Source organism: Nuphar pumila, chromosome 6 (genome assembly GCF_984573655.1).
Source record: "Nuphar pumila chromosome 6, dmNupPumi1.hap1.1, whole genome shotgun sequence".
In the NCBI taxonomy this organism is placed as follows: domain Eukaryota; kingdom Viridiplantae; phylum Streptophyta; class Magnoliopsida; order Nymphaeales; family Nymphaeaceae; genus Nuphar; species Nuphar pumila.
In genome coordinates, this window is record NC_143254.1 from 126,899,931 (window position 1) to 126,927,725 (window position 27,795).

Sequence of the window (27,795 nt, forward strand, 5' to 3'; positions counted from 1 at the left end):
TGGATTGGATGTCAGGTTACAATCGATCCATTGACACCCCTATGTATATACTGATGATAATGAACGCCATGGATGCCGTTGATCGCGAGCACAAACAACCCTGACAAATTCTTTGAGGCCCATTTGAAACATAAGCTATCCAACCATGCCGTCCGATGTTGAAAAGGGGTCCGTAATAATTCACTTTGTCCTAATCCCTATGTCACATGGACACATTACTTTGACGATTTTTAAAAAGAAAAAAGGACATGTTATTTCATTGTATATTTCGTGTGACACAAGTGGACCTGCTGATTCGGACACGGGATTCGTACAATAATTAATTTAATATTTTAATAAAAATATGTTTTTTAATATTAAAATACAAAAAATATTGTTATAAATTAAAAAAAAAACACCATCACATTTCCGAATCCGCGTCCCGTGTCCACAAGTTTTTTGTGACAGTTTGATCCCGCAGTTAATTGGATGTACGTATATGTTTAACCATGTACTTACATGGACGCGTGCCATGCAAGATACCCAACTGGGTCCGACCCGTTTACCATAACCCAAATCCGAAAAGAGTAGGGAAATGAATGTAATATGTAGGATCGATAGGGATAAAAGATGCTCTCTCGCTCTTACATCCCCCCGTTCTTTCTCTGTCATCTGATCGTAGGGAAAGTAGACCAGCTAATTGTCACCGTCATATCTTCAAATAAACAAAGGAACCAATCACACCTCGCGACGTGTCAGGATCTAACAACGATGGCGTGCGATGACGCCATCGCCACCGTCTAAGGCACGTGTCCACGCCGACGTCCCGCACGCTTTGGGATCCATACCGGCGATAGCCAGTCATCATTCGGAATATCGACGGTTGTAGCCAGTCGCTGCAATTCCCGCGATCCTCCCACAGTATAAAAGCCTCGCGGGCTGAGGAGGGGACTAAAGAAAAGAAGAGGCGAAAAATAATCTTTTTTTTTTCTCATGGTGAAAAAAAAAAAATCTTAGACGCTAAGAATTAAGGTAGACTCGAAATCTTTCTTCTTTTCTTTGATTTGCTTTCTATTTATAAATTTTGATAGTTTTTATTGGGGTGAGTTTTGATCAATTTTAGGCGTAGACAAAGAAATTTCTTTCCTATTAGCTTTAATTTCGTCTAGGAATTTGTTTTTTCTGGAGGGGAATTCGATTTTTCTGGTTCATATTTTGAAATTTGGATATTGATCGTGTGTTTGGATGAAATTTTGATCGATATGCGATTTTTTAGGGTTTTATTGGGGTAGATATGGTCTTTTTTTCTTGGGTTAGGACGTGTTTTTAAAAACCCTTGATCATTGTTAGGGTTCAGTGCGTTTCGTCTTGGTTTATTGTTGCTCTAGGATTCTTTCTTTGTGAGGAAGTTTCGGTGGTCAGGTTGAGTTTATGACTTGGTAGTGTGCATGTGCAGAGCTGCAGGGCGAGAGTGATCGAGGTTCGTTTGGGAGAAATTTTAAGCTAGGGTTTCTATGGGTCTTGTGGAAAATAGAGAAATTTCGGAGTTTTTGGAGGAAGGGGTTTTCTTGGAGCTTTAGGGTTTTGCTGGTTGGGTTGTTTGTTGCATGATCGCATTGGAAGGTTGTTGGCTGAAAGATTGATTTTTTTCGTTTTTTTGAAGAAGAGAAAGTTAGGTTGGCATTGGATAGCTATCTGGATTCCGGCCATCAGCCGGTGGCGGTGCCCTCTGTGGCTCCGCCTCGGGTGGCTGGATGCCAACTCAATCTTCATCCTCTTCGGGCGTATTTTTTCAAGGAGGCAGCCAGGCCCAGTGCGCTGCTAGCTCGCAACTAAGCCCTAGTATCGGTAACTCGTCGGCTTCCATTACTGGCTCTGGAAGGGGGAATCCTGGACCTGTTGCAGGTGACATGAACCGTGTGTTGAACAGCGGGGGGAACTCTGGACCGAGCGTTGGGGCTAGCTCATTGGTAACTGACGCCAATTCTGCACTCTCTGGGGGTGACCATCTTCAGAGAAGTGCCAACATCAATGCGGACTCTTACATGCGGCTTCCTGCATCACCCATGTCATTTTCATCGGGTAACATAAGCATATCTGGCTCTTCAATTGTGGAAGGATCCTCAATCGTGCAGCAGAGTGGATCTTCTGTGAATAGAATGGATCCTCACCAAGATCAAAATTCTCAACAGATACAGCAGAGGCAACAAGGGGCTTCCTCTGCAACATCACAAGCCACCATACAACCATCCCATCAGCAGCAGGCTGTTTCGCAGATGGTTCAGGTCCTGACGGCGGGCTCTCAACTAGGGAACCATCAGGCACCTTATATCAATCAGCAAGCCATGCAGCAGCTTACTAGCCAGGCGCTTTCTGCTTTTAATCAGGACTCCAAAAGCATGCTTATTCAGCATAACCAGATGCAGAAGTGCAGGCTTGATGCCCGACAAGATGATCTGTTGCAGCAGCATCTCATTCAGCAGTTGCTCCAAAGATCAGATTCTGGGCTGGCAGCTCAGCTTCAGCAGCAAGATTCCATTCAGTTGCAGGGCATTAGCCCCCAATTGCAAGCAGCGCTTCAGCAGCAGAGGTTTTTGCAGCGGGATCAGTTGCACCAGCAACAATTGCAGCAGCAGCAGCCTATGATGCCAATGCAGCGAACCCATGTACAGCAGCCACAGCAACAGCAGCAACTTCGCCATCATTTGCAACAGCAAAATATGCAGCCAACATCTGGTGTGAAGAGGCCCTATGAAAGTGGGGCTTGTGCTCTCCGGCTTATGAAGTACATATTTCATCAGCGCCAAAGACCAGCTGTGAGTTACCTGGACTAAATTGTTTCAAGGATAGATTTTTCCTTGAGAGGTCTTAGAAGTGTGTATGCATGGAGCAGATTTTGCACATAAAAAAATATCTGCTTGATCTGCAGACATTCCTGATTCATTTTTTGCTTGTACCCTCAATTTTGTAAAAGCTATGGCATTTCTAATGCTTTTCTTTCCTTGTTCAGGATAATAACATTCTTTACTGGAGAAAATTTGTGGCTGAATATTTTGCCCCACGTGCTAAGAAAAGTTGGTGCTTGTCATCGTATGATAATGTAGGACACAATGCCCTTGGTGTGTTCCCACAATCTGCTATGGTCAGTCTTTTGGTTCTGATATCTGGTAGCTTTCTTTAGAATATTCTGTGCACAATCAGTTGTTTATACATGCATCTCTTAGTTCATTATCGAGATATACATAAGTTATTGGTGCTTTTGAAGGTTATAAAATTTATGTTGGAGACATCTTAACCTGGAGTCTGGTTTCTGGATTTATTAAGAATGATACATTTTGCTTATTCTTTGGCAGGATGTGTGGCAGTGTGAGATTTGTGGATCTAAATCAGGAAAGGGATTTGGTTCGTACATCCAAGCTGTAACTCTATCTATGGCAGTGATATTCATACTTTGTTATTTCTTTCTTCTCTTTAGCTTTTTGTGGTCTTCATTATATCGTGTTTTGTTCCCCCTGATTTTTCAAGGAATATATTTATTTTTCATGAATCTGTAATATCTCAATTAATATTGAGACATTTAGTGGTTGATGTTGTTAGGTGTGTGCATTGGGCTGAGTCTAGCTGGGCATGAGTTGGACTTGGATGAACCTGTTAAATTCTGGGGAAGGGAGCAAGATCAAGCCAATCTTTCATGGCCTGTTAGGTTGCAGGACTTGGGCCAGGCCTTGTTTAGTCAGGCTTTGACCCTAACTTTGGGCCTGGGCATAAAATATTGCCAGCACAATGAGAAAATGCAGAGACCAGAGAATCAACCATGGCACAGGCAAGAAACAATTCACACACACTCAACTCAGGTTTAACGTGGTTTGGTCTTAGACCTACATCCATGATATCTCTTTCTCTCACTCTTGAATCTCATGAGAGAAAGGTTCCACTATTTATTCTTCAAGGTACTGCAAGAGATAAATGTTTACATGTTTCTAAAACACCTTTCCTTACGTGTCTCTTGGAAATATCTTGCTCTTTGATACTCTGACAATGGGTTCAGTTTTAGGAGTCTTATGCACATCTTGGGTAGGACGACTCATGCACTGTTTTGTTTCCTTTTCATTTTGGATTTCTTGCACACATTCCTTTGTTTCCTTGCTGGTTTGATGAATGAGATGAGGAAACTGACCATGTCAACCCTTATAGGGTCTGGTTTCCAAACTGGTGTGGTATGAGCATAGTGGCAACTGCTCTGGATGGTTTGGTGAAGATTTAGTTGCCTTATCACCCCCCCCCCCCCCCCCCCCCCCCCCAAGATCAATAGTTCCTTGGTGATGTTGATCTTGGACCACATAAAATTAAACCGTTGAGCCGATAGAGGTTTGGTAACAAGATCAACGATCTGATCATAAGTGGGAAAATGTTGAACAGATAGACTGCAATTGGCAACTTTATCATGAACAAAGTGGACATCCAGTTCGATATGATTGCTCCTGCTATGCAAGGTGGGGTGAGCAGCCAAGTACGTGGAAGAAACATTGTCGCAATAGATAGTGGGAATTTGAGTAAGGTGATGGCCAAGTTCAAACAAAAGATGTTGCATCCATGTGGACTCAGTGGCATTATTGGCCACAACCCGATATTCAGATTCATTGTTCGAGCAGGAGAGGACGTGCTGCTTTTTGGAGCTCCAGGAGATAAGGTTAGGGCCAAGATAAACATCATAAGCTGAAGTAGACTTGCGATCATCTGGTGAGCCAGCCTAGTCAGCATCAGAGTAAACCGATAGGCAACGACTAGTGCTGTGAAAGAGTTGGAGGCCATATTGGATGGTGAAGTTGAGATATCGAAGAATTCTTTTGACAACAACCCAGTGCCCGAAAGTGGGAGCATGCATATACTGACATACCCAATTGCCAGGAAATGAGAGATTAGGGCAGGTCAGAGTAACATATCGTAGAGCACCAACAACGCTTCGATATAATGAAGGATTGTTAAATGGCGAGCCAGAGAAAGCAAAAAGCTTAGTAGAGGCAGCCATAGGTGTGGACATGGGCTTGGCTTCAAGCATATTCGTGGGCATGAGAAGATCCAATATATACCTCCATTGTGAAAAATCCCTTTGAGTTATGAGTTGCTTCAATGCCAAGAAAAAAATGGAGGTCACTAAGGTCCTTGAGGGGAATTTGCTTGCCGAGGTAGTGAATGAATGACTGCACTTGCGCGGGAGAGTTCCCAGTTATTAAAATATCATAAACATAAACAAAGACATACATTCGAAGAGAGCCTTGAGTCAAAATAAAAAGGAATGAGTCTGTCCTGGAGCTATGAAAGCCATAAGAAAGAAGAGCAATGCTAAGGCGTTGAAACCAGGCTCTTAGAGCTTGACGAAGACCATACAATGCTTTATGAAGTTTGCAGGCATAGTCAGAATATTTAGAGCTTTGAAACCCAGGTGGTTGAGCCATGTCGACAGTCTCCTCAAGAGTGCTATTTAAGAAAGCATTGTTGACATCAAGTTGCCGAATAGGCCAAGAGAGTGACCAAGTGTGATGTTACACATAATTCGGATAGTGGCGGGTTTGATAATAGGACCGAAGGTTTCAAAGAAATCAACTCCTTCTTGGTGAAACCCTTTGGCAATAAGGCGAGCTTTGTACCTCTCAAGGGTCCTATCAACCTGACGTTTTATACGAGAGACCCCTTACAACAAACAATATTTTGAGATGGGTGAGGAGTTACAAGGGACCAACTGCGATTTATAAGGAGAGCATCAAACTCTTGTTGCATAGCCAACTGCCAGTGTGGATTTTGAGAGGCCTGTTTACAGGTAGACGATTCAAGGTCGAACGTCAACTTAGTAAGGAGGGCAATGGGAAGAGAGTGGAGACTAATGGTAAAGACTTTAGGCCGGAGCATGCCATCTTAGGCATGAGTGATCATATGATGGGTATGTTGGGGTTTTGCAAGGGGTAGGGAGAAAGATGAAATGTCATGAACCACTGAGCTTTTTGGTGAAGTTGTAGTGAGGGAGGGTAGGGACTCGGGTAAAGTGAAAGGAGAGTCAACAAGAGCAAATGAACTAGGGCTCACAGAGCTGGTGTTAACTACACTAATAGGATAAGGAGGAGGAGGCAATGGAATAGTGACCAGATGCACAAGTTGGTAATGTATTGGAGAAGCGGGTTGACTAATCTTGAAGGAAAAAATATTTTCATCAAATATGACATGACGAGATATGATGGTCTTGTTGGTACCAATGTTGTAAGTATCGTATCGTTACCCATATCAATCGGGATCAAAGTAACACCGTATCGTATCGTAAATGTATCATAAATTTTTAATTAAAAAATTCAAAAAAATCAGAAAAAAATTAGCAAAAATTATAAAAAAATCATAACACATGAAATAATGATAAATTGCACAAAATACAACCATAAAATGACATTTATGTCTCTCTGAGCTACATAAGACATCATCAAACATCAACTAATATAGAATCATAGATAACACTGTGTGCATGTCTCACAAGATTCAAGAACAATGCCATACATAGACAAAACAACCAAGGTTATGAAATATGTTAAAAAAAGAAGACATGTATCATGCGATAAGGGTTGTATCTTACGATACACCTGATACATATATGATACACACTCGTATCGAGATACAAGTGTGTATCGTATCATTTTTTCCCAAAGTAACAATACGTATCGTATGATACAGTGCAATACTTTCAACACTGAGATCAAAACAAGGATACCCATGGTGTTGAGGACTGTAGCCAAGAAACACATGAATTTTGGACTTGTAGTCGAATTTGTGCTTACGATAGGGCCTAAGGTTTGGGTAGCAAGCATAGCCAAAGGTTTTGAGAAACTTGTAATCTGGTTTCTTTTTGAGAAAAAGTTCAAGAGGGTTTTTTTGACCAAGGTTAGGAGTGGGGAGCCTATTTATGAGGTAAACGACTGTGGCAAAGGCATGATTCCAAAATCTAGTGGGGATATTAGCATGGGCCATGAGAGACAATCCTGATGAGACTCTATGTTCAATGCCACTTTCTTTTAGAAAAAGGGTCCAAAGCTTGAAATTCACCTCCACCATCTGATTGAAAGTATTTTATTTTCTTCCCCACCAAATTTTGAACAAGCACCTTGAATTTTCTAAAAGCATGAAGAACATCCAAGTTTTGAGAAATCAAATATAACCAAGGAGAAATCAAATATAACTGAGCAAACTTAGAATATACATCTATGAAAATAACATATTACTTAGCGCCTCGAGAGACTATGACAGTGGCTGGTCACCAAACATCAGAAAAAGCTATCTCAAGTGGTTTGAAGGCAACATGCATGGATTTTGAAAATGGGAGTTTATGCGATTTTCCCATTTGACAATCAGAACACACAGACTGAGCACATTTATTAATAAATGGAAGTCCAAATCTATGAATCGCACTTTGAACAATCCGAAAAGAAGGATGTCCGAGTCCGTGATGCCACTGATCGATGGTGGCAGGCTCACCAACATTGACCTCCTTATTGGAAGGATGTTCCTGAAAATTTATTGAATAAAGGCCATTTTTGCTGAATCCTTGTAAAAGTTCTTTTCCTGTTCGAGCATCCTTCACGCTGCAGTGATGAGGGTGGAACTCGAAGATCACTTGATTGTCCTTTGTGAATCTTTGAATAGAGAGCAAGCGTTTAGTAATTTTAGGGACATGTAAAATATTTTTCAACATAAAATCCGATGAAGCAGAATGCAAAGTAGAACGTCCAGTGTGTAGGATTTTCAAACCATTACCATTTCCAACTTTGACGGTATCGTCTCCATAATACTCGGATTGAACATTGAGAGAATTCAGATATGGGAAAACATGGTGAGAGGCTCCGGAATCTGGGTACCATGCATCCTCATTATATGCAGGGTTATATCTAAATAAGATGCTGGCTGGTTCACATTAAGCGACCTGCACTGTTTAGCAGTATGACTGAACTTATCACACAACTGACAAAGACTTGATGCTTTGGCGGACTGATTGGCCGGCTGATAGTTTTGCTGCTGTCCATGGTCAGAAAATCGTCCAGATGAGCACCAAAATGGGGGTCGTATAGCCCTGCCCCTGAACCAATTATATGATGCACCTCTGAAGTTCCTGTTGCCTTCCTTTTTACCAGTGTTTTTGTCAACAAGATTGACCTCAATCTGGTTTGTTTTTTCCTCCGAAAGTCAGCATATTCCTCTGGTAGTCCTCTCAGGTCATATGTTATAAATTCATCATCACTAATAGGTTTAGAGGCCATGGCCAACTGATAGGAAATAGGATTGGCTTTTTGTAAATATTTTTCAATGGTTTTGGTCCCTTTTTTCATTATTTGCAGCTGTCCCATCAACTACGTAACCTTAGCACGTGAACACTGTGCATAGGAGTCTCTAAGAGCGTTCCATACTTCAAGGGATGTTCTCAATTCAATAACTTGAGTATGAACTTGTTCAGAGAGAGGGGAGAGAATCCAGCTTAATAATAACTGGTCTCTTCGTTTCCAAGAGACATTCAGGGTTGATGACTTGAGAGTCTCCCTGTGAAATAAAATAATCCGGACATGGATTTGTGCCATCAACCAACCCTTATAGATCATATGATTTCAGCAGGGGGGTCAGTTGTGATTCCCAGATCACATAGTTTTCTGTAGTAAGTTTTGTTGCAAGAAAAATATTGCAAGGAGTTGGGAGCAGGGAGAAGAGAACAATGGAGTGGTACTTATCTCAAGTGTGCTGCTGTTGCCTGATGAATTTTGCTCAGAACCCGAAGTTTTTGGAGAAGCCATAATCTGCCCAAGACGAATCTCTGATATAAAAGAGAACAGAGAATCAACCACGGCACAGGCAAGAAACAATTCACACACACTCAACTCAGGTTTAACGTGGTTCAGTCTTATACCTACATCCACGATATCTCTTTCTCTCTCTTGAATCTCACGAGAGAAGGGTTCCACTATTCATTCTTCAAGGTACAGCAAGGGATAAATGTTTCCATGTTTCTAAAACACCTTTCCTTACGTGTCTCTTGGAAATATCTTGCTTTTTGATACTCTGTTTGGCAATGGGTTCAGTTTTAGGAGTCTTATGCACATCTTGGGTAGGACGACTGATGCACTGTTTTGTTTCCTTTTCATTTTGGATTTCTTGCACACAATTCGTTGTTTCTTTTTTGGTTTGATGAATGAGATAAGGAAACTGACCATGTCGACCCTTATAGGGTCTGGTTTCCAAACTGGTGTGGTATGAGCATAGTGGCAACTGCTCAGGACGGTTTGGTAAAGATTTAGTTGCCTTATCAGGGCATAGGGCTGGGTGAGTCATAATGAAAAGAAGCAAAAAAATCCAAGGCCCACTCTGGGGCATAATTATCTACTAGCTGCACCTAGGGCTGGGCAAAAGCCCATCTTGAACTGGGCCGTATTTGTTACTTACGGTAAGACACTTTCCAAAATAGAAGATTATATGACTTAATACATAATGTCACTAATATTTCTTGATGTTGGTTAGTTTTAATGTTTTACCTTTTGGCATGATATAAGTCTAAGTTACCGTGTCTAATGCTGAATAAGCCTTATGTCGGAAAATGTTGTACTTTTTTCCTTTGATGGCCTGTAGCTGGTGCATAACAGGCTAGAAACTGTAGTTTCTAGCTAGGATGTTGCCAAACTAAAATGTCTATTTGCTTGAACTTCTCCAGGCGAAGTAGATTTGATTAGTCTCAATGGAAAAAGACTTGAGAAATGAGAACATTGGTTTGTGAAAATTCTGCTGCTAGTCTTGAAATGCAGGATGGTCCTAACAAGGTAGAATACTATATGATATATTAAATTTCTAATATCCAGGTTTGTTATGTGAATGCTGCCATGGACAAGCAATAGCAGTATAGCACATCCTTTATTTGCTACTCTTTGCTTAACATGTTTAATTTATGAAGTTCTTGGTTCCTCTTTTAACTTTGAAAAAAGAAGTTATTAGCTTATGAAGTTTGTTTGCCTTTTCTTTTTGATTTTGTGGTTCACATTGGGTATTTTTACTCTTATCATATATTTACTTACTATTCCTGAGTGACATTTAATAGGAATTTGGTAATTTACATGACTCTCTACAAAAAGAATGTAAATCATTCATTTATCCATTTTAAAGCTATTTCTGTTAACTGTGTTAACAAAAGCCATCTTCTCTTGGATATGGGGCAGAAGCTACTGTTGAGGTGCTTCCTAGGCTCAACAAAATAAAGTTTGACAGTGGTGTCCTCGATGAGCTTTTGTTTGTGGACATGCCCCAAGAGCACAGGCTTCCTTCAGGGATTATGTTGTTGGAGTGTACAAAAGCTGTCCAAGAAAGTGTCTACGAGAAGACCCGTGTTGTTCGTGAAGGTCAACTTCGCATTGTTTTCAGTCCTGATATGAAGGTAAGCAACTTCCCTTGGTAGTTGTTAATGTTTAGCATTTTCTGTATTCTTAAAGGATTTCATCTGTTAGGAGAATAATTTCTTAACTCAGCTATGGATTTAGAAATGTGTCCTGCTCTCCAAGATTTCTCACCTTTTTTTGCTTAAGAAAAAAGTGTTACTGGCAGCATGATAAGATGGGACTAAGCTTTCTGCTTCTATTTGGCCACTGCATATCTTGTAGGCATTACACTGTAAGGATTTTCTAAAGGTACTTTCTTTGGTTTCAGATTTTGTCTTGGGAATTCTGCACTCGGCGTCACGAGGAGCTTTTGCTTCGTAGATTAGTAGCACCTCAGGTATTACTGCATGTTTACATATGCTATGCTAAGCAGCTCCACAACTTTATTATTGCATGAGTTACATTATAAGCTAACAAATGTTTTTTTGGCAATTTTGACCATACTATTTTAGATAAGAATGAAAATACTTGTAAAAATATTGCAGCATTTTATGTCACAATCATAGAAAAAATTTGTCAGTATCTTTGTAGCATGGGTACTTCTACCAGCCCCTTGTACCCATGGCTTATCCACATTGGTACTTGGGTACTTTGGGTATGTGTCATCTGAGTTTGGGACTTGAGTTGACCCATTTTATCCATTAATCCATTTCAATCAACTTGTAGATACATTCGTGGTCAAAATAGATATCTTACTTTATTCGCTGTCATATCCCTTGCTCTTTCTCTTTTTCCCTTGTGTTTCTCCCCTCTATCTATTTTCTTCAGTCTTTCACAGTCCCTTTTTTCGTCCAACATACATTATAAAGTCAGATCTGCATGGCTCTGATAAAACATATCGTGGCTGCTGGTAATCTTTATGTTTCTTGGTGACTGCATCTTTGGTAGAAAATGAGATCTCCTTTGGATCGCCTATTCTGACAAGCTCTAAAGCCATTTACATTTATCTCGGTTTTAATTACTATAATATCAATAGTACCGTAGCTTCTTGGATCTAGCCATGTTCTACTTCAATTTCTGGGCTCTCCAGCACACCCAAAGACCCTAATCAAGTTTGTTGTTGCTTTGTGAACATCATCCTGCAACGGATCTGCCATTTTCAGGCAATTGTTAGCACCTATGTCACATGGGTGCGGGTGCGGGTGCGGGGATGTGGCACTTTAAAAAACCTTGGGTGGGGGGTGCGGTGGGGCAAAAATGTAAAAACTTATATATATATATATTATATTATATATATACATATATATATAATTTTGAAGTTTTAAGAGTTAACATTGTCATAATATCATTCATCATGCATGCAAAATTCACCCTAAGCATCGGTTAGTATTGTCAGACAATGAAAAGAAATAGTGATTCATCAAAATTCCTTATCAACATTAAATTCAGTTTTTGTTTTCTTTATTATTTTTCATTAAGCAATGAAAGGCCCGACCAAGCATACATTTTTTTCCCTCACCCATCACCCCAAAACCATTGGACTAAACACTAAACTTATCAGAAAGTGGTAGAAAAGAGTGAAAATGCACACTTGCTTCCAACATTCTGTTCATGTTGATCATTGTTGCCCAACAGTAGAAACAATCATTGAAGTGAGTTTGAGATTTGTTATTGACAGGAAATTTAAATAATCAAGAAACTCAACCTGAATCACTCTTAAACCTATGTCACAGGGATTCGGCCAGACAAGTGCCGCAGCCACGTCGACGCGATGCGGGTGTTGGTGCGGCACCCAGTGCGGTCAACTCGACCCTGGGTGTGGTCAACGCACCCGGTGAGGAAATCGTAAAGCTTCCCCGTGTTGGAGAAGATGACCAGGCCTGCATCGGCGTCGCAGAGGATGGCCAACTTCCTCGCCTTCTTCAGCAAGTCGTTTCTCTGCTTTGAGAACGTCACCTGTTGGCTCGTCGTGTTGTCGATCCTCCTGATCACGATCTTCCCCCTTCCCATCCCCGAAACCCTGGAGAAAACGCTACGCGCAACGATCTCCTCGTTGAGATAGGGATCTGAAGCAAAGAAGCACGAAAGAGCAAAATTTGTGAGATCCAAACGAAGGAGGAACCCCGCGATCTCCCGCCAGAGATTCATCTGAAGCCTCAGATTCCGACGTTACCTTCCGATCGTCGTCGGGAATGGCCGCTCTCCCCTTCCACTCTCTCTCTCTTTTGGCGCCTGAGGGTTTCACTTTTATAGGGGTGGGAGATCGACGATTTTCACTCTCCCTCGCTCGAAAGCCACTTTTGAAAACCAGAAACCTTTAGCGGTCTTGTCCGGAGAGCGGACCCCGAGGCCGAATAAAACGCCCTTGCTCTCGGTTAATCGCCGACCACCCAATAAATTGCTTCCACGTGTGTAAGAAATACGTGGACCCATTGACGTATTTCTTTTCGTATATCTCTCTTAAGCCTCCACCAGACTTTGTTGGGTTTAAGGCGGGAAGGCGGGTGGCACAAATCAAATCAGAGTCGTCCATTGCTATTGGGCGCCACATCCATCGTTGAACTCGTTCACGTGGACCCCATTCATTTGCCGGCCATCTATCTCTTAAGATCAACAGTTGAGATGTACACTGAAGGCGGCTAATTTTTTGGGGACGAGGGACCCGCACTGGGGGGAACCCTCGGACCCCTCTTCTCTCTCTCTCTCTCTATATATATATTTATTTATTTTTATTTTGCCGCACCCCCGCACCCAAGATTTTTGAAAGTGCCGCATCCCCGCACCCGCACCCGCACTCGCACCCATGTGACATAGTCTTAAACTAACACAAATACGGAACCAACAAGCAACCATTGCTTGGTTGCTTTGCTTGGACTCCTTAATTTTTGGGTGACCGCATCAGCAATGAAAATGGCACCACGGGCACCAACACTAAACAACACACAACCCAACAAAAAATTACACCAAAGAGGCATTATTATCAAATGCCTTGAAACCAATCAGACTAAACCTTCAGCCACGTCGAAAGTTAAGAAGCAAAAAATGCTCACTACCTCATTGTTTGCATAATTTTCTCACGAATATTCATGCTCAGTAGTGTCACAACAATAGTAAAAGAAGAATAAAGAATTTTTTCAGCATATAATCCAATGTTTTAAAGGAAATAACCAAAGATTTCCTCCCAAATTGGAAGCGTTTTCCTTTGAATTTGAACCCAAAGAAATTCTAAAAACCGAACACACACAATTGATCGACTAAGAAACCAAAAAGATGCAAAAAGGAACCCTTTCTGATCGAGTTCCATTCTCAATGCCTAAAAATTTCATCAACCCAACATGAGTTTGAAGCAATTCAATTCTAAACGCCATCATAACAAATGCAAAAACGACGGATAAGAATGCAAACAAAGCAAATACCTGTATTTTCAGCAACTGCTCGACTTCTGCCTCCTGCCGATTCAACTCCACGCTGATCTCATCATCGAAGAAACCAAACGCCATCGGCGGAGAATCCCCCGACGACGCCAATTTCCTATCGTTGAGCGCAAGCCCTACACTCTCAGTTGGCCGAGGAGGGGCCGAGCCCCTTCCCTGCGCCCTCTTTATGCAGGGGAGGGGTCGAGCCCCCTTTTGCGCTCTCTGTTGGCAGGGGAGGGGCCGAGCCCCCTCCCTACGCTCCCTGTTGGCAGGAGAGGGGCCGAGCGTCCTCCCTGCGCCCTCTTTGTGCAGGAGAGGGGTCAAAGAGGAGAGCAGAGGAGAGGAGGAGAGCAGAGGGAGTCGGAGAGGAGGGAGCGTACCTGAGGAGGAGCGGTCCGACGGAGCGGTCTGTAGCGACGTCGGGGTCCGGCAGAGGTCGATCGGCGGAGGCTTCAAGAGGCAAGGTTGGGAATAGAGGATTAGGGCAAAACTCTCCTCCACAACATATTTCATCGAGATTTTTTTTTAAGTCTAAAAAGTGGACACAAATGACCTTGGGTGCGGTCAACGCACTCAGGGTCCGGTTGACTGCATCGGGTGCCGCACGCGCACCCGCGTCGCATCGTGTCGACGCGGGTGCGGCAACCGGTTTGCCGAGTCCATGTGACATAGGTTAGCACCCATTCTGTGGCTTGCAAGATCTGTTTGGATCTTCCTTTTTCAGAGGCTGAAAATAGCAATATATTTATGCCTAATCCAACTTATTTACGTCTTTCTGAAAATAGTTAGCGTATTTCCTATGGGTAAATACAAGTTATTCTTGGAAACTTTCAACGTATTTCACACAGCCATGTACATGCTGTTTTGGAAATCATCATCATTATTTAATAAATTGAATAGGCATTGTTTGGGAAAGTTTTCCTCTGGTTTTCCTAAGGCTGACATGTTCCTGAAACTGAATATAAGCTGTTCTAGAAAAGTATCATCCTTTCCTATTCATCAAGTTCCTTTATTGGCAGATTCCTTATTGGTATTTTCCGATGAGGTTTCTTTGATAAGGTCTGCCTTGCTTTTCAAGCTTTGGCATTCCTATTTGTTTCCTTTTGGAAAGAGTTTATTTTGGGTGTCTTAATCATGGCTATATTACCTATTCTGTTGCCCATGAACTCTTCCCTCGTTTCTCTCCTTGTTCTTGAGAAAGCGGCTCTTCCCACGGTTAACCATTGACTCTTTCCATGGCTAACCATCAATTCTACTAACTCCTTCAAATTATCCCATATGGAAACATCAAATAAGCCCCCTCTAACCTTATGTGTCACACCAATTCAATTCATTTCTGTTACAATTCTTTGAAAAGAAGAAAAGATGACTGAGAGAGGATATGAAACTGGTGCTTCATTAGTGATTCTGAATCCTAATCATGAATATCGAATGCGAGTTAGCAAGATTCTATACTATGGTAACATATTCTTGTTGGAATGGTTTGACAGCCATAAAACTCTAGACTGTTGCTTGATGTATATTCACAAATTTCTGAATCTCAAGCTTTGGCAGGAAAAGGTAGAATTTCAAATACTAAGCAAGGGCAACTTCCCATAGCGGATTGGGACAGATTCTTGCATGATTGGGAATGGTCGGTAGGGATTACCAAATTCTAGTAATGTTCACTATATATATATATAATGTTCTACTCAAGTCTCATTTTTGTTGGGCCCCAAGTTAGATCCCAGCAAAAAACGTGGCTGCAAGTAATTTTTGCTTGACGGAAACCATTAGATGTGTTTATCATAGTCTACTTAGCAGACAACATGCATTCAATTAGGTAATTTTCATGCACACGTCTTTTTAGAGGGGTGAAAAAACACCGACTCATATTGTTGTAAAATTTGATGATAAATTTTTTTAATTTTTTTGATAAATTGATTCGACCCAAAACATGTTCAGTGGTAAATAAACAATTGTGAACACACCTACAGGTTCAGATTGGACAAAAAACACCTATAACTGCATTTTTTGCTTGGACCTAACTTGGGACCTAACAAAAATGGAACCTGACTAGAACATTTCCCTAGGAAAACTTAAATATGTAAACCAGCAAAATATGTAAACTAGTATGAACGATATTTTCAAAGTTTTTTTTGCAAATCTAACCCTCCAGATGCATTCAGCGTGGTTCATTTGCTTGGAAACAACTATTGGATCATTGGAATTGGATAAAGAAATGTGATTTTGTGTGCTTCAATGTTTACAAAAATTCTGACCCATTGATTTTCAAGCCTTAAAATATCTGTCTTATACATCTTAATATCTAAGAGTGTTTCTATAAAATCAAGCATCTAGATAGCATCCTTACCGTAAAATTTTAGAAAAAAATAAAAAAACCTATGAAAATTTTGGTGCGTACCAGTTTACGTATTTTGTTGGTTTACATATTCCATTTACCCCATGTTTACATATTTTGTTGGTTTACATATTCCATATATATATATATATATATATATATATATATATATATATATATATATATATACATACGAGAACTCAACATATTAGGCCCCATTTCTCGTTCTGCCCCATAGGTTTCAAGTGTTTTATGATAGATCTGAACCGTTAGATGTGTTTAGCATGCTCTATTTAGTGGGAATCGATTCTTGGATCATGTTTTTCGACCAAAAACATATTTTTCTGAGCCAAATGAAACTGGTACCTTCATAGCCATTGATTTTGGATCACTGAAAAAACCTGTATACAGGTCAGATTCGGGTGATCCAAAAGCTGCTTCCCACTAAACAAAACCTATAGATCACATCTACGGTGTTAGACGTGAGAAAAAATACTTAAAACTACGATTTTGAAGGGGCCTAATGAGACCTAACGAAAAAAGGGGCCTAAGAAACACATTACTCTCTCTCTTTCTCTCTCTCTCTATATGTATATATATATGTGTGGGTTCCTTCCCATTGTAAAACATGCTTGTTAAAGACATTTTATTAATGAAAATTAATATTTTTTATATGTTGTTCTCTCTTGAATGCCCTCTTGTGCCTTAGTGGCTTGTGTATTTGCTCTTAGTGGCGTGTATTTGGCCTTGGAGTCCATTGATATATTTTGTAATTGTGTTATTTTATTACGGCAAGTTCTTATTTATCAGATTCATTCACAGGAAATAAGGAGAGAGAGAGAGTGAAAGAGAGAGAGAAATTCACAATGGGTGGGGCGGCACTACAATGCACGACCTCCAAAACCCTAAACATTTTAAAGTAAAAACATATACATATTACAAGAATGCCATTAATGAGATCCTATTTAACATGTGTTTCATATAATATGCATATGGATCTGGATCCAGATCCATACGCATATGCAAACTGTATTCTAACACCCTCCCTCAAGTTGTACGTGATTTTGGAGTATGTACAACTTGCTCTTCAATAGCCAAAATTGACATCCTGTTAATCCCTTGGTAAACAGGTCTGCCACTTGATCTTCTGTTCGAACATGACGTAGTTCTATCTTCTTCATCTCGACTTTCTGCCGTATCAAATACTGATCAATCTCAATGTGCTTCGTTCTGCTATGCTGGATAGGATTACATGCAATGTTTATTGCGCTTTGATTGTCACATAAAAGAAATGATCGAATAATTGTCTCCCCAAGATCACTCAATAAGTGTCTAATTCATGTGGCTTCTGCCGTGCCTGCAGCTATCGATCTGTATTCAGTCTCTATACTCGATCGTGCCACTGCCTTTTGTTTTCTGCTGCTCCAGGACACTAAATTGTGCCCAATATAAACACAATATCTAGAGACAGATCGTCTCTCATCTAGATCCCCTGCCCAATCTGCGTCTGTATAAGTGATAAGTGCATGTCTTCTATGCAGATTATCGTTCTTGCGATAATCAAGTCCGTCTCCTATAGTTCCTTTTAAATAGCGTAGAATGCGCTTTACAACTTCCATATGACCCTCCGTTGGAGCATGCATAAACTATATTAGGTCTGGTAAAGGTCAAGTACTGTAACATCCCCATGTGACTTCTATACGTTGTAGGGTTGACACAAAGATGACCATCTTCAGAGCTTTGATGTAATACACTAGGAGTGCTGACTGATTTGCAATTCGTCATCCCGGCTCTTTCCAGAAGGTCAAGAGTGTATTTTTGTTGCATGAGTGTCAATGTGTCTTGTTGTCTGTCAACTTCCACACCAAGAAAGTACCTTAACTCCCCTAAATCTTTCATTTTGAAAGTTTTCATTAAAAATTGCTTCACATCTTGCACATGATTATCTGAACTCCCAGTGATCACAATGTCATCAACATATATAAGAAGAAGTATAACAATGTCTGCCTTTTGGCAAATAAAGAGTGAGTGATCCAGAGAGCATCTTCTAAAACCATAACTTTGAATTTGCATAGAGAAACTTTCAAACCAGGAACAAGACGCCAGTTTCAACCCATACAGAGATTTCCTTCGTTTGCACACCCAGGCAGTAGGATCCTTCTCGGCATAACCAGGAGGTTGCTCCATATACACTTCTTCCTTTAAAGTTCCATGCAAAAATGCATTTTTAACATCCATCTGGCTAAGGCTCCAACCTCGATCGACTGCTAGGGATATAATGACACGAATAGTACCCATTTTGACTACCGGACTAAAAGTTTCATCGTAGTCTTCACCATATTGTTGTGTGAATCCTCGAGCAACAAGTCATGCCTTATATCTGTCAATGCTTCCTTCAGGCTTATACTTTGTTTTATAAACCCATTTTGAGCCAACTACATTCTTTCCTTCTGCCGAGGGACTATTTCCCAAGTCTGGCATTCATGAAGAGCTTCCATTTCTTCATTCATAGCTTCAGTCCAATGACGGGATTGAAGAACTTGATTAAAACAAGTGGGTTCATCCTGTTTTGTGAACTGAGACATAAACAACTGGAAATCAAGGGAGAAGGTCTCATAACTCACCAATCGTTGAATAGGATGCTTAATGCGTGACGACCTTTAAGCCGAATCATTGGCGATGCTTTCCTCCACATTCCTCGGCTCTGTATTTTTGTTCCATCTAGTGTATATCTGTCCAGAGAAACGTTCTACTGGGGGTGGCTCAACTGGAGATAATTCACCATGCATTTGTGAGTCATTCAACTCCCTACTCAAGCCGAAGGAAGGACAATTTGTTTGACATGTTTCTCCTGTATTAGCAAAAAGATCTGCACTCATCCATAGTTCATATACTTCTAATTCTCGAGGTGGCAACACTGCAGAGTCATTGACCTGAATTTTTTTTCATCAAAAACAACATTTCTGGAGGTCCTAATACGTTTTGTAGTAGGGTCATAGCATCAATAACCTTTGTATTCATCTGCATACCCAACAAATCTGCACTTGACAGCCTTGTCCTGAAACTTATTTCGCAGAGATGAATCAATATGTACATAACATACACAACCAAAAACACGCAGTTCATCGTAAGAGGGATGTTGCCCAAATAAAGTATAATAGGGAGATTTCCGATCCAAGAGTGCCATAGGAAGACGATTTATGATATGAGCAGATGTGTGAAAAACTTCTGTCCAGAGACTAACGGGCATATTGCTATCATGTAACATGCTCATCGCGCTCTCGACAATATGCCTGTGTTTCCTCTCCGCAACCCCATTTTGTTGAGGAGTACGAGGGCAAGAAACCTGTCGGCTTATTCCTTTATCTCGAAGAAAGGCAATAAACTCGTTCGACGAATACTGTCCTCCACCATCACATTGTAAATGCACAATATCACAAGCAAACTGTGTTTTGACCATCGAATGGAATTCCCGAAATATTTGAAAAACTTCATGCTTGTGTTTTAAGAAATATATCCAAGTATAACAGGAATAGGAATCAATAAAGACAACATAGTAACGATTGCCAGAAAGAGAAGGAATAAGTGCGGGTCCCCAAACATCGGAACAAATAATCTCAAATGACTTTGAAGCTCTTTTATTTATAATATGAAAAGGAAGAACAAAACTTTTGCAGAGTTCGCATGAAAAACATTTATTATTATTATAAAAAAATGAACTTAAACTAGACTTTTGAAGGAGACCATCAGATACAAGATTTTCAACGAAACCTCGACTACAATGTCCCAAACGACTATGCCAAATATCTGGCTTATTACAATGAGATGAATTAAAAACTTCCAATGAAGGAAAAGACAAAGACTCTGAAGGCGAAGACACTGAAGAATGCTTGGACGACTTCAACTGGAGGACTGAGACTGAGGGCGAAGACACTGGAGGAATCTCCTTGAAGACGTACATGTTTCCTTGTCGTTCTCCCTTAGCGAATGTCTCCTTTGTTCGTAGATCCTTAACATAAACAGAAGAGGGAGTAAATTCGACGGAAGAATTCATATCGTCAACAAGTTTAGCTACAGAAACAATGTTCTTTTTAATATTAGGAGCAAGAAGGACATTTGACAAATGAAGTGAGGACTTTGACATAGGGATATGTGCATTGCCAGTATGACTAATGGAGTGATAAGTTCCATCTCCCGTAACTATACTACCTTTTTCAAAATAAGGCAATAAGTGAGATAACTTACCCGCATTACCCGTAACATGTGTGGCGGTACCTGAATCAACATACCATTCGCCTTGTTCATTTTGCTTGATCGTCATCTGTGACAATGTTGATAACAAAAGTTGTTGCACATCTGTGGATGGCACTTTTGTGTCCACAACATTAGTTGATTTATTCTCAATTTTGTTTAGTTTTCCTCTGTGGATTGAACCAACAATCAGCTTTCACATGTCCTCTTTTGTTACATAAGAAACAAGTGGGCACTCTCCTCTGATTCCCTGTATTAAAAACCTCTGAAATATTAGGTGTAGGTAAGATACCACGTCCTCCCTGCCCGAAACGTCCGCGGCCTCTGCCTCCTTGATACCCTCCATTCCCTCGTCCAAAACCTACAGAAGTGTCCATGGCCAAAACTGAATGAGGACGAGCTGACTCATTTCCTTCTGCCCTTTGTTTCATAATCATCTCATGCTGGAGAAGTTTCGCTTGGAGGTCGTCAAAAGTGGGCAAGTGAGGAAGACAGGATAAAGTTGTGGTAAACATGTCAAAATCAGGACCCAATCCATTGAGAAATTGTTGAACTTTATCTTTATCTGCAATAGCATTTCCAACAACAACAGCCAATTAATCAGTAATACTCTTCAAGCGGCCTATGTATTCCATGACGGTCATGAAGCCTTTCTTCAAACTTTGAAATTCATTTTTTAATTATATAACTCGGGCTTCTGATATATGAGAGTATGTCTGAGACAGCTTACTCCACAGATCTGCCGCAGTGCAATCATCTGAAAGAGTAACCAACACTTCTTGAGAGAGTGTTGACGTAATATAAGCAACCAAAGACTGATCCCGCTTCCTTCAAGCTGTATACTCTGGATTCTTAATAGAAATGGTAATTGTGTCACCCTTCTCATCCTTGGTTTCCTGCAAAATAAGCCGTGGTGGCATAGGAACTAAACCACCCAAATGTTCATCGAGATCCTGACTCCGTATAAAAGGAAGGATTTGTCTCTTCCAGGTCAAAAAAATTAGAATGAGTAAGTTTTTCAGTAACGAGCTGACTCAAGAAATTGGCAGAGGGACCAGATGACGAAGAGAAATCCATAGCAGTGAAACGATGAATAAGCAAACAAGATGAATAGAGGAAAAATACCTGTACTACCAAAAGTGTTGCACAAAGAACACTAAAACAGCAATAAAGGAAAGGAGAAATGGAACCAACACAGGTCTGAAAAACAGTCATTGATGTTGAGGAAAAGATGGAATCAACACAGACGATGGAATGAAGAAGATAAACAAATGCCAATGAACGAGAATAATAAAAATGGGTAACAGAAAAGAAAAAAGCCAGATGAGCACGCTGAAAGGAAAAAGGGAAAAAAAAGGGACCACCTTTCAGAAGATGAGATTTCAGATTCAGAAGATGAGATTTGAGATAAAGAGAAGATGATCACGCTGAAACAGTCCACGCTGGGTGCTGTTCACGCTGAAGAATCACGATCTGGGGTTGCTGTTCACGCTGAAGAATCACGATCTGGGTTGCTGTTCACGCTGGGTTTGCTGTTCACGCTGAAAAATCACGATCTGGGGTTGCTGTTCACGCTGAAGAATCACGATTTGGGTTGCTGTTCACGCTGAGGTTGCTGTTCACGTTGAAGAATCACGATCTGGGGTTGCTGTTCACGCTGAAGAATCACGAATCTGTTGTTCACGCTGGAACTGTTACTGTCCACGCTGGGGTTGCTGTTCACGCTGAAGAATCACGATCTGTCAAGTTTCAGAACTTCTTCACGCACAGGATTAACCTAAGCTCTGATACCATATCAGATTCATTCACAGGAAATAAGGAGAGAGAGAGAGAGAAATTCACAATGGCTGGGGCGGCACTACAATGCACGACCTCCAAAACCCTAAACATTATAAAGTAAAAACATATACATATTACAAGACTGCCATTAATGAGATCCTATTTAACATGTGTTTCATATAATATGCGTATGGATCTGGATCCAGATCCATACACATATGCAAAATGTATTCTAACAATTTTGTGGTTTGGGTTATTCTGTGGCTTGTTACTCTTTCTTTCATTATTAAAATTTGTTGGGTGGTCTTTTGATTGGTAAAAACCATTTTATGATTTTATGGTTTTGCATGTTCTCTACTATGCAACACTGCATTCTTTCTAAAACTGAATTTTGGTCTAGGTTTGATATTAAAAAAAAAAACTTTTTCAGGTACATCAGCTAGTACAGGCTGCACAGAAATATCAAAGTGCTGTATCTGAAAGTGGATCTTCAGGGCTCTCCACTCAGGATTTGCAAACTAACTGTGGCATGTGAGTGTGATAATAATGCCTGGGTCGAGTCATCATTGCAGAGATTAAATTGAACTTGATAGGGAAGTGACAAATTAATAGTTTGTGGATTCTTTTAGGTTTGTTACAGCAGGACATCAACTTGCAAGGGCTCTGGAGTTGCAAGCACTCAATGACTTTGGATTTTCCAAAAGATATATACGGTGCTTGCAAGTAATCTCTGTCGCCCTCTCTTTTATTTGTTCCAAGGTTTCATAAGTTGAATTTGTTGTTTGCTGTCACTGCAAACAGATATCAGAGGTTGTCAACAGCATGAAGGATTTGATAGACTTCAGCCGGGAGCACAATGTTGGGCCTATTGGCAAGTTTCATAACTGCTGTCATATGTGTTGTTGTTTATCATAATTTGTAAAATTTTGTGGCTGTATTTTGTCTTTCAATTTTTAATCTTTGAGTTGTTTATGTGTAAAAGTTTTTGGAATTCTCAATAGGCAGCGAACTCCTAGTATGTTATTTATGTAATTTCCTGTTTATTATCCTGTAAATGTTGTAATTTCTCAGTTATATCTGTAATTGCTGTGTTTATTGCCTTTTTCTCATTACTCTACTAGCCTTGCAATTTCTTTGTTTAAGGTTTATGGTTGTCCTGATTTTATTATTTATAACTCTTTTTAAAGTTATATTAACTATCCATAGTAACATGAATGGAAAGACAAGTAATGCAGTAATGTGTGCTGCTTATTTTATCTCATTGTTTTGTAATTTCTTATATTCATTTTATTTTTTTGTTCTTTTTAAGTATATTCCTTCTATGTTTCCCTGTTTTGGGCCTTGTGTGTTTTCTGTAATCAATAAGCATGATCATGTTTTGATTGAGACAATTAAAAAAGCGAATTGTTATTGGTTTGGTTTTTTATATTTTACAAAGATTGATTGTTCTGGATTGTTATGAGTACAAAAGAATGCTAGTTGTTATGGTTCTATTAATGCAATTTGCAATTTTTTTTTAATTTTAAGTCTATCTGTAACTGAGATTTACATTTGGAAAATAAAATTTTCTTGATTTAGCTATTGAATATTGCTGTGCTGAATATTTGCCTGCTATGTAACATAGACAACACTTTTGCTGCCGTACCTGTGTCGACACGGGTGCTGGTACTGGATGCAGTGAGGGTACACCAGTTTTGCACTGCTCCGGGTCAGGTCCAACCCAGACTCTATACCAACCCAAACTAAATTTTTTTATACCCATTTTTTTTTTGCCTCGGGTGAAAGTCAGGGAGAAAGGAGGAAGAAGAAAAGAAGCCCACTCATTTTTTTTGTTTTTGCCGTCGAAACCATCACCTTCCCACCCTTGGTAGCAGGAGGAGGAGGAGGAGGAACCGTGGAGAAGAAAAAGAGAGAGAGAGAGAGAGAGAGAGAGAGAGAGAGAGAGAGAGTACCCTCATCTTCTTCTCGCTGCAACAAGAGAGAGAAGGAAAAGGGCGAAACCTGGAGAGTGAGTTTTATAATATATGATCGTTAACCAGGTTATTACATGTATTCTTTATTTCTCGTCAGTAATCAACAGATATATTCATTAAATATATAGCAGCAGAATTAAACTGCATTTATTACTTATTCCATCAAACAAGCAGTTGTTTAACAGGTTGTAAAGAAACCCACTTAATTAGGATGTTACATTATATAATAAGCTTGTTATACCTGATAAATAAACATTCATGCACTAGTTTGATGATGCTAACATCAACTAACACAAGTAGTAAAGTGCTTTTGAAAAGCATTAATCATTAGATTTCAATATGCTTATAGTAATTGTATTATCAATAATCAGTTGCCCTATTCCAATGGCTGGGAAACGAAGTGAACCGTTTGTGGCTTGTCTCAGGCTTGTCTCATAAAGAGCTTGCTCGAAATTGTCAAATGCGCTCTGCAAGACGAAGCTTTAAAAAAGACTTCTTTTAAAAGTTAGACTTTTCTTTTTCTTTTTAATATGGATCCATACAAGATTCAAACCCTAACTCTCTCTCTTTATATATATATATGTCCCTGTACCTTAATTTTTTGAAATTGTCGTGTCATACCTCCCGTACCGTACCCATGTGACAGCTGCTGAGTATTGCCATACCGAATTCAAAATGAAATGTTGAAGATCTATATTGTAAAATTTTGGAAGTAGTTTACTCTTAGGGTGTTTAGTAGTGATGTCAACCACAGTTACTGGAAGCTTCTTAGGTAGGTGGGAAGCGCTCTTCCCATAACTTGTTTCGGAAGTACTCTTCGCTTTCGAAACTTCATGGGAATCTCGATTCCCCATGCTTCTATGTTTCTCAGACGCATTGTTCATGTTTTCCATGTGCTTCTTCTCACGCCTCCACTCACTTCCCATGTGCTTTCTCTAAATTGTTAACCATTAGATTTTAACAAAAAATTAATTCTTTTACTGAAAAAATGACTTTGATTAGGGCTTCATCCTCGGTAAATACACTCCTAATCCAACCTGTTTAGTTTGAGTTTTTCTATTTGAGATCGAATCCATATCTGACTTTGATTAGGGCATCATCCAATTAGTCGACTTCGGTAAATACCCAAATACACTCTGAATCCGACCTGTTTACATCCCTTATGTTTGGAGTTAAAGTTTACAAAATAAGAATATTAGGATATTAGATGAAATGTTTTATATATGATGAACTATGATATTTTATCTCGATTTCAATGTTAATAGTATTTTAATTATTTAGGTTCATTCATAGTCACAAATATTTTTAATTTTTAAAATTTGTATAAAATTACAATATGATTTGGATTTACTGAAATGCTTACAGAATTTCAGTAATGTGATTGCAATTATTTCTGTTAATAAGTTTGTTTATTGAATAGGATGCTAAGTTTGTGTAATTAGGACCAGATTCCATGGGAACACTTCTGATGCTAAACATTTCATGCTCAAAGAGATAAAGAGGAAGAAGGGAGATTCTTGACTGTTACTTTCGAGTATTTTTTTCATTCCTTTTTGAGACATTTCAAACTTTTAAGTGATTGTCAAAGCTGCATTTGACTTCATCTAATGAGCTTTCAATTACTCACAACAAATATGTTCCAAGTGGATATGCTGTTGAAACTGGTTATCTGTGTTGCCTACAGAAAGTTTGAAGAGCTATCCTCGACTTGCTGCAGCTTCAAAGCTTCAACTCCGAAAATTGCAGGAGATGGAACAGATGATGAGTCATGGAATGGCTACAGATCAAACAACGTTCAACAAAATGATGGATATGCATTCTGGTCCAAGCAACTATACAAATAGCAGCCATCTAGGTAGTGGAGTGTTTAGTAGCTCACCCCAGCCTGCTGTAGGATTGACGGGGTACCCGGGCTTACTTAGGCAGAACTCTGTAAATTCTAATTCTAATGGTCTTTCACAGGGTGCCTCTTCATTTGGTGGTCCAAATCAGGCACCATCACAGTCATCGCCGTTCCAGGGACCTATCTCTTCAGTGCCCGTCTCTCTGCAAAGTGTGCCTCTGAATAATGCTGGTTTATCAACTACAGCACAGCAGGTGTCACTTAATCCTAACTTGCTTCAAACCATGCATCCCCAGCCTTCTCAACAAAACCAACATTTGCAACATCACATTCTTCAGCAATTGATGCAGGATGTGTTGAACAACAATGGAGGCTCATCAGGGCAGACTGTTAGTGGGCAGAATCTAAATGTGAATACAGTCGAGGATGCTTTCCAAGGAACAAGTGGATCAGCAATCTTGGCTTCAAGGGTTGCTGTGGCTAATGGGCCAGGGTTTGCAAATAGCAACCTAGCAAATAATGTTATTGGTATGATACCCAGCCGGAACAATAGTTTCAAGAATGCAGCAAGCAATCCCGTGTCTCTTGGTGCTAACAACGCCTTCGGTTTAAGGTTAGATGTGTCACAGAACCTCCATCTGCCTGAGCTGGTTCAGGATATTTCTCATGAATTTGCAGAAAATGGGATATTCAGTGGCGAACCAGCTGACATGGGCTATGGCTGGAAGGCTTGAAATACCGAGTGCATGCATGTTTGTCGCATGCTAATGTTACAATCTGCATTTTTATGTACAGAAGCTTTAAACGGAGTGAAAAGTGTTTATAGCTCCAGTAGTTGCCTTCTGTTACAACTCGAGGACAATGTTATTTTTGCTCAAGTTATCGGTCTTGGCAGTTTATCAATTAGCCATTTCTAACAGTTATGTAATGGGCCCTTTGATGGTTTAATATGATGATATGTGATCATTGCAATGTAATACAGTTAAATATGTATCCAGTTGATCTTTACAGGATAAAAATAATGGTTATGGAAGGACACATCCTCCTGTATAGAGTGGAGGGTGACTCTAGGTACCAAAAATTCATGAAGCATAATTGTTAAATATCTTTTGAAGACAAGTATTTGGAGGTACTCAACAAGAATTAAACATCCTTACACGGACTGCAGAATGAACTGTCGTTTGTCAAGGGACAACAAAATCGACCGTCGTCAGGTAGAACGGGACATCGTCCATTATCGGATGGCAGAATGTTGACTACTGGCAGAATGTTCACTACTGGAAGGCAAAATGTAACGCCGTCCGTTATAGAACAACAAATTATAGTGTTGTTGGGTACGAGACGGTAGAGCATAATGCCATTTGCTGTATCGAATGCCTGGATAATCGGTATCTTATCTCTATTTCATCCAACCGTTTTGTAGGTTTTTTAAGGTGGAAGTACTTTTTTAGGATGAGTTTTTTTTTAAGGAAAAACTTTTTTAGAACTCCATAAATAAGGGTTATCTTGAAAATTATCATAAAACCTAAAAGCTAGATCTAGATATTTGTGTGCTGGTCCTACAAGAACACATTTACTCGAGCCTTGTCGGTGTGTTGTTGCGATACTATTGAAGAACACTCATATATATGTGAAGAGCTAACAGACAAAAAAAGAGCTTGAACCATAAAATAGATTTTCAAGTATAACAAATTTTTTTCATATTCTTAATATGTTATTTCAATTTTATTTAATCTTTGAAGTAAGTATTTATACATGTTTTTATCTTTGATTTGTATATTGTGTTGCAATTCAAGTCATGAAGATTGAGAAATTGTTTTTATCTTTTTGT

General features: G+C 39.8%; 1 protein-coding gene across 1 annotated transcript; it reads left to right on the forward strand.

Moving 5' to 3' along the window:
- Positions 1-922: 922 nt before the first annotated feature.
- LOC149836116 (putative transcriptional regulator SLK2) lies at positions 923-26,937 on the forward strand. The gene is made up of 10 exons (XM_090008994.1): positions 923-1,011; positions 1,436-2,795; positions 2,990-3,121; positions 3,333-3,381; positions 10,206-10,420; positions 10,690-10,758; positions 22,579-22,679; positions 22,778-22,871; positions 22,950-23,019; positions 25,806-26,937. The coding sequence occupies exons 2-10, from the start codon at positions 1,734-1,736 to the stop codon at positions 26,696-26,698; spliced, it is 2,685 nt and encodes an 894-aa protein (XP_089865120.1). The 5' UTR covers positions 923-1,011; positions 1,436-1,733; the 3' UTR covers positions 26,699-26,937.
- The last annotated feature ends 858 nt before the right edge of the window (positions 26,938-27,795 follow it).

Coding starts and splice junctions, on each gene's coding strand:
- LOC149836116 (XM_090008994.1), top strand. CDS start 1,734: ATGCCAACTCAATCTTCATCCTCTTCGGGCGTATTTTTTCAAGGAGGC. Junction 3,382..10,205: donor TAAATCAGGAAAGGGATTTG/GTTCGTACATCC, acceptor GATATGGGGCAG/AAGCTACTGTTGAGGTGCTT. Junction 10,759..22,578: donor GTAGATTAGTAGCACCTCAG/GTATTACTGCAT, acceptor AAACTTTTTCAG/GTACATCAGCTAGTACAGGC.